We start from the raw sequence: 16964 nt of genomic DNA, 5'->3' as shown, positions 1-16964 counted from the left end.
GAACGGGCAGTCCAAACCATCAAGCAAAGCTTGAAACGCGTGTCAGAAGGCTCCCTGCAGACCCGCCTGTCCCGAGTCCTGCTCAGTTACCGCACCAGACCCCACTCACTCACCGGGGTTTCCCCAGCCGAGCTGCTCATGAAAAGGGCGCTCAAAACAAGGCTCTCTCTCGTCCACCCTGATCTCCATGATCACGTCGAGGGCAGGCAACATCAACAAAGCATGTACCATGATCGCGCAAATTTGTCACGCGATATTGAAGTCAATGACCCTGTATTTGTACTCAACTATAGACATGGTCCCAAATGGCTTGCTGGCATTGTCATAGCCAAAGAAGGGCATAGGGTATTTCAGGTCAAACTCGCAAATGGACTAACTTGCAGAAAGCATTTGGACCAAACCAAACTGCGATTCACAGACAGCCATGAGCAACCTGAAGAGGACACCACCAACTTCGACCCTCCGACACACACTCAAGTGGCAACCGACATCACGGTTGACCATGAAGCTGAACTCATCATCCCCAGCAGCCGAGTAAGGCCAGCTGCGCAGCAGCCCAGCGAAGAACCAACCATTTCACCTGCACCAGCATCTGTACCGAGACAATTAACTAGTGAGCGAAAAGCCACAGATCGTCTCACCCTGTAAATAAGTGTACGATTGACTCTGGGAGGGAGTGATGTTATGTATGCAACCCTATGTAACCAGCATTCTACTGCCACCAGAGAGCGTACCTGTTGGAGTCCCAAGGGATCCCAGCATCCCTTGGGAGCACTGTATATAAGCAGGCCTCCCATGCTGTACCAACACTCTGGAGTTAGAATAAAGAGACTAAGATCACACTTAATCACGTCTACAGTACTCAATCACATTACTTTATTCTGGACATAACAGGTTTGATGACTCTAAGGCTCCTGGCCCCAGTGGCCTACAGCAATGCCCACCGGGAGTGGAAGCTCGGAGGCCAGCTTCCCAGATGGTGAGTCGGACCAGTAGTCCTGCAGAGAGACAGGCAGATGTGGACCTGGACTTGGTGGCTATATCCAGGGAGAACACGGAAATGCACTGCGAGCTCATGGGTGCATTGGGTCGAGTCCCTCAGAGCATAGATGTACTTGCTGCAAGTGTGGTGGAGCCCACCTCTCGCATTGTCCGTCCATCTGAGGACTCCAGCGAGCCCATCCTTGCCCGCTCACAGAGGCAGATGGGCTCCAGCAGTGACAGTGGCGTTCCAGAGTGCATGCCGTGTGCCATGGATGACGTTGCAGCAGCGATCACATCGCAGGCACAAGCTACGCTGCAGCTTGGTGATGTCATGCGATCACTGACAGCTGCCATCTTCTCTGTCTCCCCACTGTCCAATGGGGAAGTGACGGTGCTGAAGCAGGCCAGCAAGTTATGGTCATGCATCGTGCTCCAGAAGCTGAGGTCCAGCCCCGTGTGAGTGACATTGGTTCCCAAGAAATGGAAGCTGCTGTCCTTCCTCAAGATGACAGCATTTCACTCCCAGCGCTAACTCTCCAACCTTGCACCTAATGCGGTCCACTCTCGATCCATCGGAGACTGCTGCCGCTAATGTTGTGGCGCAGCAGTTCGCAGCCGGGTGTTCCAGGCCCAGAGCTGGTCCAGAATGTTGTCCTAGGCTATCTGCACTGTCTGGCTCACCAACACAGCAGCCCTCAAGCAGCCTTGCTGTCGGCACTGAGGCCTCATTGAGGAGGAGCAGCAGGCGTGGGAAAGGGAAGAAGGGGTGGGGAAGCTCAGGGCAAGTCCCTATAAGGGATGGGACAAACTTGTTAAGAAGCCCTGCTTTATTATTATGACACATAGAAATAGTTGAGTTGAATTTATCCACTTCATTGTTCTTGAGTGCCTTGCAGCAGAACACTGTTAATTGCATGGTTTTGTTTTGGTCGGGGGGACTGCTTGTTAGTGTGATGCATGTAGGCAACTTTAGCAATGACTCCACGAGGCAGGGTATGGTACTTAAACTGTGTCGACTGTAGTCCTTTATTTGCAGCTCCTCGAGTGAGGACACCAAGCTGTGAGCTCCCTTTTATACTGGGTTACCCGCAGTGTGCAGGTAGCCAATGTACAGTGTAAGGGTACATTCAGTGTTACATAACAGTGTTACAAACTTCACACAACAAACATTTTTAATATCCTTATTGTCATGACCTGGGGGGGTGATCAGTAGTGGGCTATGGGAGGTTGTGGTGAGGGTTGTGTGGGTGCCAGGTGTGATCCCTTATGCTTGAGGCTGGCCTCATTTGTTTCCCCTCCCTCACACACAGACCAAGTGGGTGTCACTGTTGTGGGATCCCTCAGGTGGGGTAGCCACAGCAGCAGTAGGTAGAGTGCATACTCTGTGATGTGGGTAGTTGTGTGGTGGTGGGCAAGGCCACAGGACTGGGTGGGCTCCTTGTCCACCAATTGGGAAGAGGGTCAGGTCATCCCAGGATTTGCCAGGGAAGCTGGAGGGTATTGGCCTCACGCTCCTGGTGTTGGCCCTGGTGGCCAGGTGGTGTAGGGCTGGTCTGGTGCAGGTTGCCAGTGGTGGCTGTGCTGCCCATTGACCACTGTCCCTGTCGTAGGTCTGCTCCCACTGGGTGTGTGTGTGTCCTTCCTGGGGTATCACATTTGTTCCAAAGGTCCAGGCTACATGGTCAGGTAGCCTGCTGGACTTGGGGGTCTCCCAAAGGGGGATTCCTCTCGCATCAGCATGGTCCTTGTGGGACCCAATGTCCTTTAACAGTGTCCTACCAGTGTACATGGCACCTTGGCTCTGATCACACATAGTCGAGCCTGCATTTTTCATTACAGCATTTGCATCACTTTTGGGTGTCATGGTTATTTTGGGCATTTCAAACTCTCTGTCATAATTATCAAACATAACAAGCTTGTTCTAAACCTTACTTACGCCTGCATTCATCTCATTAGTCACATTAGTTACACCAGCATCACAATTCATGGTTACATTGCATACATTTTCATACTTGCACCCTTTTATTGCATCTTTAGCTTTAAAGTCCTTGTCCTCATTTAGTTGAAACGATCTCTTTAAATTTATTTGGTTACCGGTCTCCTTTAAGGGGGCTTTCCAATCCGATTGGCTGTTCGGTGCCACATGTCACTCCTTCAACGCTGCTCCTTGTGATATGCCCACGGTCATTTTGTTTGCAGGCCTCGTGGTGGGGCCGCTATCTTCTGGCTCTCCTTCAGGTAGGCTGTGGTGGTCTTTTCTTCCACAGGTTCGGCCCTGGACATTGGGAATCCACTTCTTTCGATGATGTTCACCTCTTGGAGTCCTGCCCCGACCCGGAAAGTGGAGTTTGGGTTTTCGGTCCTGGAGATTTCGCTGTGGTGTTGTGGAGTCGTCGCCGCGCAGTCGAGCTGGACAGTGGGATCTCTAGATGCAGCGATGGATCCATCTTCAATGTCGATTGCTGGAGCCCAGAGGCCGTCGCCACTTCGACTAATTTGGACCGGGTTCATCCAATTCCTTCCCAGCAGCGTGGGACCATCGCTGGCAATGATCCACAGGGTGAGTTTGTTCAACACGCCGCCCTGGGAGACCTGGACGTCCACGCTGCCAATAATTTGGATTTTACCTTTGTTGTAGGTGTACAGCTGAGCTTGGACAGGAGACAGTTTTGGTCGCGTGGCGGGATTTATGCAAAGTTTCTCAAAGATCGTTTGGCTCATCACAGACTGGCTCACCCTGGTGTCGATCTCCATGGAAACTGGGACCCCGTCGATGTCTACTTCCATCGTCCATGGAGAACTTTCGATGGAGCAGGTATAAATTCCATACTCTTCTTCCAGTGTTTGAGCAGCTTCACCTTCATCTGTGTCGGAGCCCTGGTGATCAGCCAACTCATCAGAGACGCGGTGAGTACACTTTTTCTGCACATTCTTTGAAGGTGCCCTTTCTCTTTGCAGCCTTTGCATGCATAGTCTTTGTAGTGGAACTGGTGAGCCCTGTGGTTTCCTCCACAGCGCCAGCACGGGGCTGGTTTGCCCCATGTGGTGGACTCAGGGTTGCTAGACTCGGGGCAGCATTCCTGCTGTTCGAAGTATCCATGCGGTGCACTGTGCTCGCCTGTTTAGAGTCCTGGGTCAGTATTTGCCTGGAGTCGCCGGCCGAAATCAGATAGGTCTGGCTCACTTGAATTGCTTTCTGCAGGGTGACTGTGATGTCGGCAAAGAGCAACTTGTGTAGGAGGCCCTCGTGGCCGATTCCAACGGTGAATATGTCCCTTAGTGCTTCATTAAGGTGGTCTCCAAAATCACACGGTGCAGCTAGTCTTCTTAAATGTGCAGCATACTTAGTAATTTCTTGGCCCTCAGGTCGCCGGTAAGTGTAGAACCAGTGCCTGGCTGTGAGGATGTTTTCTTTTGGTTTTAGTTGTTCCTGTGTGAGTGTTACAAATACCTCATAGCTTTTGGTGGTTGTCTACGCTGGGGCTAGCAAGTCCCTGACGAGACAATGAATGGTGGGCCCACAACTGCTAAGCAGGATGGCCCTGCGCTTGTTCGGTTGAGTCGCCGGTGTGTCCCCATCCAGGTCGTTGGCTATGAAGAAATGTTTAAATCTTTCTACAAAAGCAGCCCAATCTTCCCACTCTGTAAATTGCTGAAAGTAGCTGAGATTAGACATGCTGAGCATGTAGTTCGTGACCTTGTATCCTCGTAGCCAGTTGTGATGTATGTAGGCACCTTTAGCAATGACTCCACGAGGCAGCGTATGGTACTTAAACTGTGTAGACTGTAGTCCTTTATTTGCAGCTCCTCAAGTGAGCTCCCTTTTATACTGGGTTACCTGCAGGTAACCCTCAGGTCTCCAGCAGCAACACTCTTTGGTGTACAGGTAAGGTATGTACAGTGTAAGGGTACATTCAGTGTTACATAACAGTGTTACAGGCTTCACACAACAAACAAAGCATGCATATATAAAATGTCACTTTTACCCTTTGGTGTCGTGTGTACCATTCCAAAGTTCAGCGGACATGTGCCTTTATGGTGGCACATAGCATGTCCAGTTTTAGGTGCGTCCCTGAGCTTCCTCTATTTAAGAGAACGGGTTCATTATCAGTTGGCGATATGTGACTCTTGGTCCGGCAGCATCTCCACGTGACCCCCCCCGTGGATAGGGTGGCTGTCCAATCAGGACCTTGCCAGACTCCTCTTCATCGTGCTCCTCTTCTTGAGGTGGGCCTGCAATCCCCACTGGCAATGCCTGGACCGAATGATGGCCAAATTTTGTAACATGCAGCACACCACAATGAATTCGGAGAACTGTTGAGGGTAGTATTGAAGGCTGGCTCCAGAGTGGTCCAGGCATCAGAAGCGCTGCTTGAGCATCCCTCATCATCATAGGTAATCCCTCGGAATTGAGGAAGACTTGCTTCCACTCTTAAAATGCGTCCTTAGGTGGCTGAACAGTCCAATATGAGAACCACAGTCCCTGTCACAGGTGGGACAGATAGTCGTTGAGGGAAAGGGTAGGTGTGACAGGTTTGTAGCACGCTCTTTCTGCTGCCTCCGCTTGATTTCTGCATGCTCTCGGCGATGAGATGAGGTGCTCAGCACCTTCCCGGATACAGTTCCTCCACTTAGGATGGCCTTTGGCCAGGTACTCCCAGGTGTCAGTGGGGATGTTGCATTTTATCAGGGAGGCTTTGAGCGTGTCCCTGTAATGTTTCCTCTGCCCACCTTTGGCTCGTTTGCCGTGACGGAGTTCCGAGTAGAGCACTTGTTTTGGGAGTCTCGTGTCTGCCATGTAAACTATGTGGCCTGCCCAGCGGAGCTGATCAAGTGTGGTCAGTGCTTCAATGCTGGGGATGTTGGCCTGGTTGAGGACGCTAATGTTGGTGCGTCTGTCCTCCCAGGGGATTTGTAGGATCTTGCGGAGACATCGTTGGTGGTATTTCTCCAGCGACTTGAGGTATCTACTGTACATGGTCCATGTCTCTGAGCCATACAGGAGGGCGGGTATTACTATAGCCCTGTAGACCATGAGCTTGGTGGCAGTTTTGAAGGTTTGGTCTTCAAACACTCTTTTCCTCAGGTGGCCGAAGGCTGCACTGGCGCACTGGAGGCAGTGTTGATTCTCATCGTCAATGTCTGCTCTTGTTGATAAGAGGCTCCTGAGGTATAGGAAATGATCCACGTTATCCAGGGCCGGGCTGATGTTGCGGGTGGCTGCATGGCTCTCATTGTAGTGCTGCTTGGCTTCTGTGTGGGGGTTATGAGCCAGGTGGCTGGACCGTATCCTTTGTCCCCGAGCTGCCAGCCGCGCCGTTCCCTTGGTCGCTGAAACAATCACGAGACAGTGCTCTCACGCAAAATGAAAGCAGCATGTGGAAAGCAGGAAAGCTCCCTGGATAGTGCGCATTCACTCTGAGGATGTGCTGCGTGTGGTCGCACACCAGCTGCACGTTTGGGGAGTGTTATCCCTTTCGGTTTCTGAATACCTCTGCGTTGTGGAATGGTGCTCGCAAGCCCACGTGTGTGCAGTCAATGGCTCCGTGAACCCGCGGGAAGCCCGCAATTCTGCCAAACCCATATGCCCGCTCATTCTGGCTCTCCCAGCTCATTGGGAATGCTATGAAGTTTATTCTGCAGGCGTACAGAGCCTTTGTGATGTGCTGAATGCAGTGATGTGCAGCATATTGAGAGGTGCTGCATGTCCCCTGCTGCTGCCTGGAAGGAGCAGGAGGTATAAATGCCAACAGCACAATCACCTTCACTGCGATGGGCAGCGTAGTCCTATCGGCACTGGTAGGCTGTAGCTCTGCCTGTAGGAGATGGCATATCTCTGTCAGCACCTGTTTTCAGAAGCGCAGTCTTCTCACACACTGCTCCTCAGAGAACTGGTGGTATAAGCTTTGGTGCCTGTAAACCCGTGACAGGTAAGCCGTCCTCCCGAGATGTCTTCGGCCTCTCCTCATCCGTGGGTCGACATTGCCAGGAGCCCTTCTTCTATCCTGACGCCGCCTAGCAATAGCATGGAGCATGATACGCTAGCGAACTAGTAATGCCCCCATTAAATTCACCCACTGAAGTTGTGAGGATACTGTAATAGCAGATAAAACTGCCGCTTTCATGTCAGAGCTTCACCCAGTATGCTGTGCACAACTGTTGCAGTCAATGTGACCTGCGATGTAGGAACCCCCTCCCCCCATTTAAATACGTTGCAAATACCGCCTGCTGCACCGTGGGAGCGCCTGGTTTTTCAGGTGTCTTTTGGGGCGGGCGTATAATGCAGCGTCAGGGCCCAATTTTTCAAGCGGGGCACTAGCGGTGCGTTGCATGACAATTGACGTCATGATCTCATTGAAACTGGAGGCGAGGTGGTAAGTTTTTGCGCCGCCGCAAACCCTGAGCCGAATTTGCCGACTGGGCGGTAAAAGCTGGCCGTCCGCCATTACGTCTTAAAACACCCTTTACTGCCCCTCTGGGGTGCTACCAGAGATGCAATGGAGCAGAAAATTCAGCACTAAGGACTTGCAAGTGTGTATATGGCTGGAGTATAACTGTGCAGTTTATGGCGTAGAAATTCGACTGCAGCACGAAAGTTGCCAGAGACACCTCGGCCACGGCTTAACAGCCACTGAAAATGGTGGCATAGGTAGGAGCGAAAAATTTGCACTGGGGACGAAAGATTGTGAACCCAGTGCAAAACTGATTGTGCAACAACCTCCTGATGATGTTAGTTCCAGCATCAGTCCCGAATGTAGCGTCGCGAAGCGGCGTTGCATCTTCCAACAGGCATTGCTAGGCTTTGTGGGATATTAAAAGGGCAATGCATTGTCATTTGCTTAAAAGGGCAATGCCTAATGAACTGATAACAATAAAATAGAATTTTAAAAATTCAGTTTTCAGCCCTTCCAGCTCTATTGCCTTTAAATAAATTAACAATTGAAAAAAAAAATTCCCAAATGGGATTTTTCAACTTTTGAAGCTGAAGTCCCTTCCGCACCTCAGAAAATGGGAAAAGTGCTTCAGCACTAACACAAATGGCTTAGCAACCCAGGGGATGGGCACCCAGGATCTCGCACTCAGCACGCCAGCTTTTTGTAGGGGGTCAAGACTTCAAGACAGGTTCTCTACCCACAGGGGTGAGGTTGGCCCTCCAGAAAGAAGGATGTGGGATCAGATCATCGAGGCTGTTACTGATGATGTCAGCGCGACGCGGACGCCAAGTCGCACTGACGTGTCACAATGTTCCTCCCCTGCAGTTAAAGCGCAGTGCCACTGCGAGCTCTGAATGGGGTTTAGTTAGACCTACTGGGCCACCAGGGAGGGTTCTGGCTTGGCCTGTGGCCCTGGACCTCCAGGCAGAGGCCTGTGTAGAGGCCCACATATCCCAGGGACTTAGGTGTTTCGTACACGTCACTGGGATCACCAATCCAAGCACCCAACCAATCCAAGTAGGGGTATTCCCATTCATACTTATGGTGATTCCATATGGAATATTTAAAATTAATCAAAATGGAATTTAATTAATTATGTTAAACAAAAGTGTTATTAAAAATGTATTTTTTAAACATATTTTAAAGGGTCCAAAAATAAACTTGCCTTATTGAACAGGATTTTAAATATTTAAATTGTTGAAAAAAATTTATTTTTCTGTCCTTTAAAAGTCTTACACTGATAAAAGCAGGCCTTACGCCTGCATTTATCAGTCGTAAGAATTTCAAGGGTATTTGCCGGATAGACGTTGGGCAAATAGCCCAACTCTCTATCCGCGGAGGCCCTTTACTTCTGGATGCGTGCGAACTGTCAAAAGGTTTCTTGACAGACTGTAAGTTCCAAGTTTAGGCACATGCGCTTCGCATGCCTAAATCCGGAAGTTGCGGGGCCCGTATGGGTGCGTGCACACCTCGTACTCGCCCGTAGGGGTCGCGAATTCATGGCCATTCAAACCAGAGCTTTCTTACTGAATCTGCTAAATCTGAAGACATTTATTGGAAAACACGAATGATTTCAAATACTGAAAGTACACAATGGAAAATCTTTGAATTCCATTTTGAAGGCAGTAGCCTCTGTTATTATGGGTCTTGCACTGGAAAATGATGGAGTAATCCTATGATCATTTTCAAAATTCCAAATTGCTGCCAATTCACTATTACAAAGTGTCAATCTATGCTGCTGTTACCAGTGAGTTGGACACCCTTTTTGTTTCTTACCAGAATAGCACAATTTGCAGAAGCCAAAACTTTGAAGTTATGTATTTTTAGTGAACTTTTCTGCTCACGGTGAGAGAGTACTGCAGAACTGAACACTTTTCTACCAAGTTATTAGCATCAAGCAATCAGAAATGTGCTTTCCACTGTACAAGTGTGAATTATTCCAGTTCTCGTGCTGCCACCCTTGTGATGTCTCTTAATAAGATTATCAATTTTATGTCAGTTTCTGGTGATAAGCCTTATTGAGGAACTGTCCAAGTTCACTTCTCATCGGTTCTTTTAGTCTATTGGTCTGGTGAATGGATTTAGAGTGCTATCCACTGTACCACACAGACCTTAAAACACTGAAAGCTGACAATATGGGTATGTGTCACCAGAGATTTTTTAATTGGAGATGACAAAATCAGTGGCAGATAGGGTAGCGGGAATTGGACCCAAGCTGAAGACAGAAAGTTCACCAGACTGATTCCTGGGATGGTGGGATTGTCCTATGAGGAGAGATTGATTAGACTAGGCCTATATTCTCAGCCATTTAGGATTGAGATGAGGAGAAATTTCTTGATTCAGAGGGTGGTGAATCTTTGAAATTCTCTACCTCAGAGGGCTGTGGAGGCTCAGTCTTTGAGTATATTCAAGGCAGAGATCGATAGATTTCTGGATATTAAGGAAATCAAGGGATCTGGGGATAGTGCAGGAAAGTGGAGTTGAGGTAGAAGATCAGCCATTGAATGGTGGAGCAGGCTCGAGGGGCCGAATGGCCTTCTCCTGCTCCTAATTCTTATGTTCTTAAAGGAGACTTGATACACAATCAGAGGGAGAGGAAGGAACAGACAAGAAATATAAAAATAACAATATAATACTCAGGGAGTTTATTATGTAGAAATCTATATATATTGCCATCTCTCCCCCAAAACATGACCACCTGAGTTCCAAACTAATATTTTCAGTTACTGAAATAAAAGAAGCTAATCATTGATGCTGGGTTTACATGCTGTAACAAGATGTTGCATTGGAACCCAGGGACTAAATTCACTCGAGTGACATAGGCAATTCATCCTGGATTTCAGCAGGTAAGCAATCCATTCAGACATCTAAGCATATAAGAAAAGCAGATGTTCAGAAATGCTCTCACTGAGCCATGTGTGATTAACTGCTGAAGATTATGGCAGGCTTTAGGCTGAAAATAAAATCAAAAACACTTGGGGACACTGAGCCTTAGTAAATGTAATAATTCATAACAACTTTGTCGGATATGTTTGCCTATAAATAGTATTTTTTTTGTTATCTCTTAGATTATTTGTTAACTGAGAGGAACAATATTGTTAAACTGCACGTCCACTGCAATATCTCACTTGATGGAAGCTAGGATTGGAGGCTCAAGTGTGAAGGTTACACTTCTGGTGATCAGAATGTATTATAATTTGTTAGAAAATGGTCTGAAATGTGATCTTTTGTCAGTGAGTTATTCAACACAATTACGTTGATGCAAACGAATTTCAGTTTTGCATCAATATAAATAATGCATTATAACTAGGGAATAAGGTTGGCAGAATGAAATTTTGTTAAGTGGGGTGAGACCACCTGAAGCAAATAGTTTAATACTGCTTCAGTTTTCCACCAACTGTGGTTTAGTTGCAACTGTTTTTATGGGCACTTTTTCAAAACTGGCAGGTGCTCATTTAGACAGCCTAGGAACTATTTTAAATATTGAAAATGCTGGAAGCACTCAGCTGGTTGGGCAACATCTGTGGAGACTGAAATAGAGTTAATGATTTTTATTTGATGATATCGTCAGAACTGGAAGATGATAAAGATGAATGTTTTTTAAGCAAGTACAGAGCCCAGGAAAAGGGAGTGGAAATGGGCTGACCGGGAATGGACAAAAGGGTAGCTCTGTGATAGGGTGGAGAGCAGGAGTGATTAAATAACAAAAGTGACGATAGTGTAAGATAAAAGGGGGTAATAATGTGACAAGTATAGAAACAAAACATGGTTCTAGGAGAGGTGTAAATGATTACAGAACTATCTTAACCTTGTTAATATCAACAAAAAACCTATCGTCCCATCAGGGTTTTGGTATCATGAATTATTTCATCAGCATTTGGATGCCATTGACTCGAACTCTGCACATGCATGCAATATACATGTGTAGGTTTCCACTTTGGCTTGAGAGCAATGCAGAGCCAGCAATGTAACTCACCACTGCTGGTTCAAAGCCACTCAAAACAGGTACAGGTTGAACCTCTCTAGTCTGGGGCTCTTTGGTCCGGCAACCTCCCCTGGTCCGGCACCATTCCCGGCGGGGGTGAGCGACCCGCGCTGTGTCCTGTGTTCATCAAGTTGAGTAATTTTTAAAAGTATGGATAGTAAGAAAGACAACAGGGAATGGCCGATTGCTGTCTTTACACGGATCCCTATACGCAATAAATCACGGGGGTGCCCACGAAAGCCAATTCCTTTAAATGGCGCAGACATCAACCAAACCAAAACAGGCTGAAAGTTGCCACAGATATGGGGCACAAATGCTGGTGAACGGGCGGGCGGCCCTCGGGGCCAGTAACAACGTTGCTGCCCCCTCCCAACAACACCTGACCCGAGCTGCCGCTCACTTTTTTGATGTTGGACTTGGAGGCCGATGGAAATCCTTTTTGTACATGAAATTTCCGAACGATTTCCCTATGTCGACGGGAATTGCTTCACAGCCATCACGCCTGAAAATGGGGTCGGGAACAGGAGCCTCAGGTTCCCATAGGGACGGAACGAGTGGGTGGACGGCACTACAGAGTGGGCCGGGTCGTTGTCAGCTGTACCCGGTTTAAATAAACACTAAAATCCCTCATCTGACACCCGATCGAGCCCTCACCTCCTCTCTGACCTGGCAGTGCTCCCGCCCGCTGGGCACCCAAGTGCTTTATTGCGTATAGGGATCCATGTAAAGACAGCAATCAGCCTTTCCCTGTCGTCTTTCTTACTATCCATTCTCTTAAAAATTACTCAACTTGATGAACACAACATTAAAAAAAACAAAGGATAACAAATTATTATAATAGTATATTATTTTACAAACCAGATATTCAACAGTTTTTAAAAGTTAATCACTTGTCATTTGGCCTCTAGGATACTGCTGACAACACTAGGGTCAGCGTGACATCCCGTGGTCCGGAAAATTCTCTGGTCCGGCACTGGTCAGGTCCCAAGCATACCGGATTGGAGAGGTTCAACCTGTGCTGGCTTCAAATTGGAACAGGGCCACAAAAGATTGCTTTGTAGATATTCGTATACATTTAGGACTAACCGCTTTTCATATCATAAGAGATAATTAATTCAACAATTATTGCTTGATAAGCTAGCAATAGAGTTTTTGATTTTGAAATGCAAAATGAATGATACTTACAAATGTTTTGGATGTCCATGTATAGTTCTTACTTGCTGTTGGCTCTAGAAAGTGAAAAAATGGTCACATAGCGCAAACACGTTGAATTATTTCATTAGCACTTATTGTAATATTCAGTATTTAGTTAACAACCGTCATCAACTACAAAATAATTTGTTATATCCTGCCATAAATATTGTGACATTTGGAATGACATTATTGCAATACCGCTCTTGATAATATGCACCCTCTCCGAAAGTTACTTGCATATGTAGCAGAATGCTGTCATTCCATGGCAGGTAATCTAATGTACATTTATTTTATTCTAATTGAGTACATCTATTGAAATGATTAACCTTTTTTTGTGTCCGTATGAATGTAGGAATATACAATTGTAGGTACTATTAATTATAATAGCCATTCAACCAATCTGAACTAAAGATTACAGTCCCTAAAACCAATCACATCCCAGAATTTTGACCAATCAGATGTCGGAGACCACTGTCCCTTCAACTTTCTCTTTCAGCCAACCACATCTCAGTTCCAGGGCTCAATAGGAAGTACTTCAGGAATGTCATTTCTGATTGGTTCAGTCACAAAAACAAGTTAAATTCTCTCAAAACAATTCTATGATATACCTGATAGCTTTCCATTCCCCACCCCCCCTCACTAAATACTAAACGGGGTTGGGAAGTTCTAGGCTCCTGTGTGATGTCACTAGATGTACCCAAAAATAAATGCTTTTCTTGTGTCTCCATTTAAAAGTCTAATGAGCTTTCCAAAACACATTTCAAATTGTTATACATTTACTTATGCATATTTCTATTTAGAATGAACTAAACTATTTAATTATAATTTAGAAGATGACATTTCCTCCTGGCTATAACTCTTCTTCCCATGATGATTACAATGTGTGAGCCTGTTATATGAAATTAGGTATGGAGGGACAGGTAAAGCATATTATGGATGGCTAAACTTGCATTCTATTAAGAATTGCTACACTGGTATTCACTAATTTCGGAGCAAAATGAGATTTGCTAAAAAAATGCTCATATTATTAAGTTGCTTAACTTAATTTGGTATATATCTGAATTCTAATGTAATATTTCAATATTTACCATTGGAATCATTGATCTTATCATTTTTTTGCCATTCCGAATGTGATGGGTTGTGACACTGGCTGTACATGTGTCTTTTATGCATAGCACTATAAATCTGTCTTATCTAAAGGGTGTTGGGGGGCAGGGGTGGGGGGGGAGATAGCGAGAGAGGCAATCGGGAGGGTGGAAGGCTGATTGAAGCTTGAGGGGGGTGTTGTCAGAGAGAGGCTATCAGGAGATCAGGCTCAGGGGAGCTTGGCTGCGATCGCAGCATGGAGTGGACACCTGTGCTTGGAGGTGGTGGTGAGGTCTGTTATTGTGGCAGAGGGGAGGCTGAAGGCTTCCTTGAGAAGCCAGGCAACCAATCCTGTTCCTCCTGGCCCATAAAGACTGCTGTAAAAGGCATTTACCTGCTTGAGCCGGCAGCTCCAGCCTCTCTTTTACTGCCAGGTTTCCCACGCCCTGGTAAACCCGGGCGGCAACTGTTAAATTTAAGTCAGGCTTCCAATTGCACTGTGGGAGCCCGATTTAAATTTGTTAATGAAGTGTTCCAAGGTGGGACACTCACACGCCACAAAATCAGCTGCCACAAAAATGACACGTACGCAGGTTAGGGCATGTTCTCTGTTTTTAACATTTTAATTCCCCCTGACCCTTTCCCGGCAGAATAATATCGAGGCTATCGTGTCATCACCAGATGGTGGCATGAGGGAGTGTGGATCACCATTTCTCTTGTCAACAAACAGAAGTATTCATAGGCAGTACTTGTGGCAGTATGGCCCACTGCAGTTAGTCTTTGCACTTAGTCTTTGCAGTTTCCTGCTCCTCACTCAAATCCCAAGATATGGCACTCATTTTGTCCACCTTGGAAAGTGAGTGCTGACCAAATTCTGGCAGGAATCAAACCCAAGACTCTCAAAGACCCAGTCCATTTCTGAGCCAACTGAGCTATCCAGTGCTCAAATTAGGTACGGAGGAAATATTCTCTTTTCAATTGTGAACTCCATTTTGGAAATTGCTGCTGGCATGGTGGATTCCTATTCTCGTCTATGAAACAACATGGTTTGATCCCAGTCCTTGCTGAGAGTGATGCGGACCCAAGTGGATCTAAGCTATATTGCCACTTCACATTGAATGCCTTGACAGGAGAAATTAAGCTTTGTGCCAATGTGAGTGCACATATGCACAGAACTCCATTCACTGGCACCCAAATTTGGGTTAAATGTTGATGATAGCATTGAGCCAACAAAACCATGAGCTCTGAGTGAACATTAAAAAGGTTAAAATTATCTGCAGTAGGGCAAACTCATAATAATATAATATTATCTTACTAAGTTTGCTTTAGATAATCTTTACACCTAAGCTATATTGCATTAATGAGAAGCTGAAACCAATTCACTGTGATGCAAAAAAACTGCCCTATAAGTGTCAACAAGGTCCAGCATAATGTCGTTTTCTTCAGAGAAGTATTAAAGATTATATTTTGCATTAAATGTGTCACTTTATAAAAGCTTTCATTTTGAGATTTGGTTAAGGTCATTTACTTCAAGGGTGCTGTGATCATCTGTAGGCATAGAAAGAAGATGTAGGTGAAAGATGGATAATAAATGAGTGAGTTTGCAGCTGATGTATAAAAGAACATTTATTGAAAAGAATTAGAGCTTTAGAAGAGACTGACAGTTAGCTACAGGAAGTGACAAAAGCATTGACAATAAGTGAAATCCTCTCAGCTTTAATAAGTATGACAGCAGAAAAACCATTATATCTGAAAGGGTACACTGACCATGGAGTCTGGCTCTGCGAAATTATCTATTTAATGGCAATGTGTCAAGATCTCTTACTTGACAATTACTGATTATAAAATGAAACTGCTAGCAGCATTATTTCTTGCTCATCATAAATACTCTGCAACAGTGCACTATTACAGAATGCAATTAAAAATGGAATTAAACTAGAGTGAAATAAAAGCCTCTCCTGAATGGCTCAGTTGGTAATGCACTGCCCAGTGCTGAAATGAGTCCTATGACAAAAAAGGTCCCAGGTTTGATACCATGAGGGGTAATTTTGACTTTGAGTGAAAGAGTAAAATGAGTGATAGTGATTCTGCAGCCCGTTATACATTTCTCCCATTATACATCTCTCCCGTTATACATCTCTCCCGTTATACATCTCTCCCGTTATACATCTCTCCCGTTATACATTTCTCCCGTTATACATCTCTCCCGTTATACATTTCTCCCATTATACATCTCTCCCGTTATACATCTCTCCCATTATACATTTCTCCCGTTATACATCTCTCCCGTTATACATCTGTCCCGTTATACATCTCTCCCAGCACTATCATCCAAAGTCAAAATTACCCCATGTCTGTGCTGAGTTCATTAATTATTGATTACAGCTGGGATAGCAGCCCTGCGACTGAGGGGAACATCAGCCAGGACTTCCACTCCTAATTGCCATCTGAGTGATCTCTGTTGGAAGGTGTGTCTGAATGGATTTTGGTTGAAGACAGCATGGGGCTTGGCTCTAAAGCCCACAATAGTTGAAGAACTTGCCAACTCTTAGGCCTCCATTTTAACCCCGACCACCTCCCCCCGCCACCCCCCCTCCCCCGATCATGATGGGCAGGAAAGGGTCGGGTGAGGAGTTAAAATCTTGAAAGTCAAAATCCTCTCTCCAACCCACTGTGTTCCCAGCCGCTGTAATAATAACAACGGCGATTCAGGCCATTGACGATGCTCCCACTAAAAGCAGCTGGAGCCTTATTTAAGGTGAAAAAGTTGGTATCTCGCACTGTCTGCTGCCCTCTAGGAGGAGGTGTCTGGTCAGAAGAGGCCAAGGTAAGTTTCAAAAATGTCCTTCTCTTTGAACTGCTTGTGGGTAGGAGTGCTCCCTCCCCACACCCCTCAATTAGTCCTTGGGCTTCCCCAGCCCCAACCTCTCCTGGATCCCCAGCACTCCTAGATTACCAAAATCTGAGCACTCTGGAACCCCTCTCCCCACTAACTAACGGGGATCATTCCCACAGGTCTCTGAATGCAAACTCCGGCTGCCAAATACCTGCTCCTGCACGCCGGCCAGATAGTAAAGATTGACAGGGCCTCCACATCCCTGACCTGGCCGGGTGCATTGCCTGCTACTAGGCTCATGCATACCCTTCACACGCCCCCTTAACATTGGGACCATTGGGCTGGATTTTCAGCTTTTTGCATTTTCATCTGTTTTCGGGCACAATTCGTGGTGGATTCAAACATTTAGCGCCGGGTTAACGTTAGTACTAGAGCGCAAAACTTT

General features: G+C 46.3%; 1 protein-coding gene across 1 annotated transcript in view; it reads right to left on the bottom strand.

Moving 5' to 3' along the window:
- LOC139233167 (cytokine-dependent hematopoietic cell linker-like) overlaps positions 1 to 16964 on the bottom strand; it is a 190060-nt gene that overhangs the window by 87947 nt on the left and 85149 nt on the right. Inside the window, exon 5 of the mRNA XM_070863766.1 lies at positions 12589 to 12632. Coding sequence (XP_070719867.1) covers positions 12589 to 12632 — 44 coding nt within the window. The remainder of the gene's footprint in view (positions 1 to 12588; positions 12633 to 16964) is intronic.

The sequence above is a fragment of the Pristiophorus japonicus genome, chromosome 2, assembly GCF_044704955.1.
Source record: "Pristiophorus japonicus isolate sPriJap1 chromosome 2, sPriJap1.hap1, whole genome shotgun sequence".
Classification (NCBI taxonomy): Eukaryota; Metazoa; Chordata; class Chondrichthyes; family Pristiophoridae; genus Pristiophorus; species Pristiophorus japonicus.
Note: the sequence above shows the minus strand (reverse complement) of the source record. Positions and strands in the feature narration are given on the sequence as shown.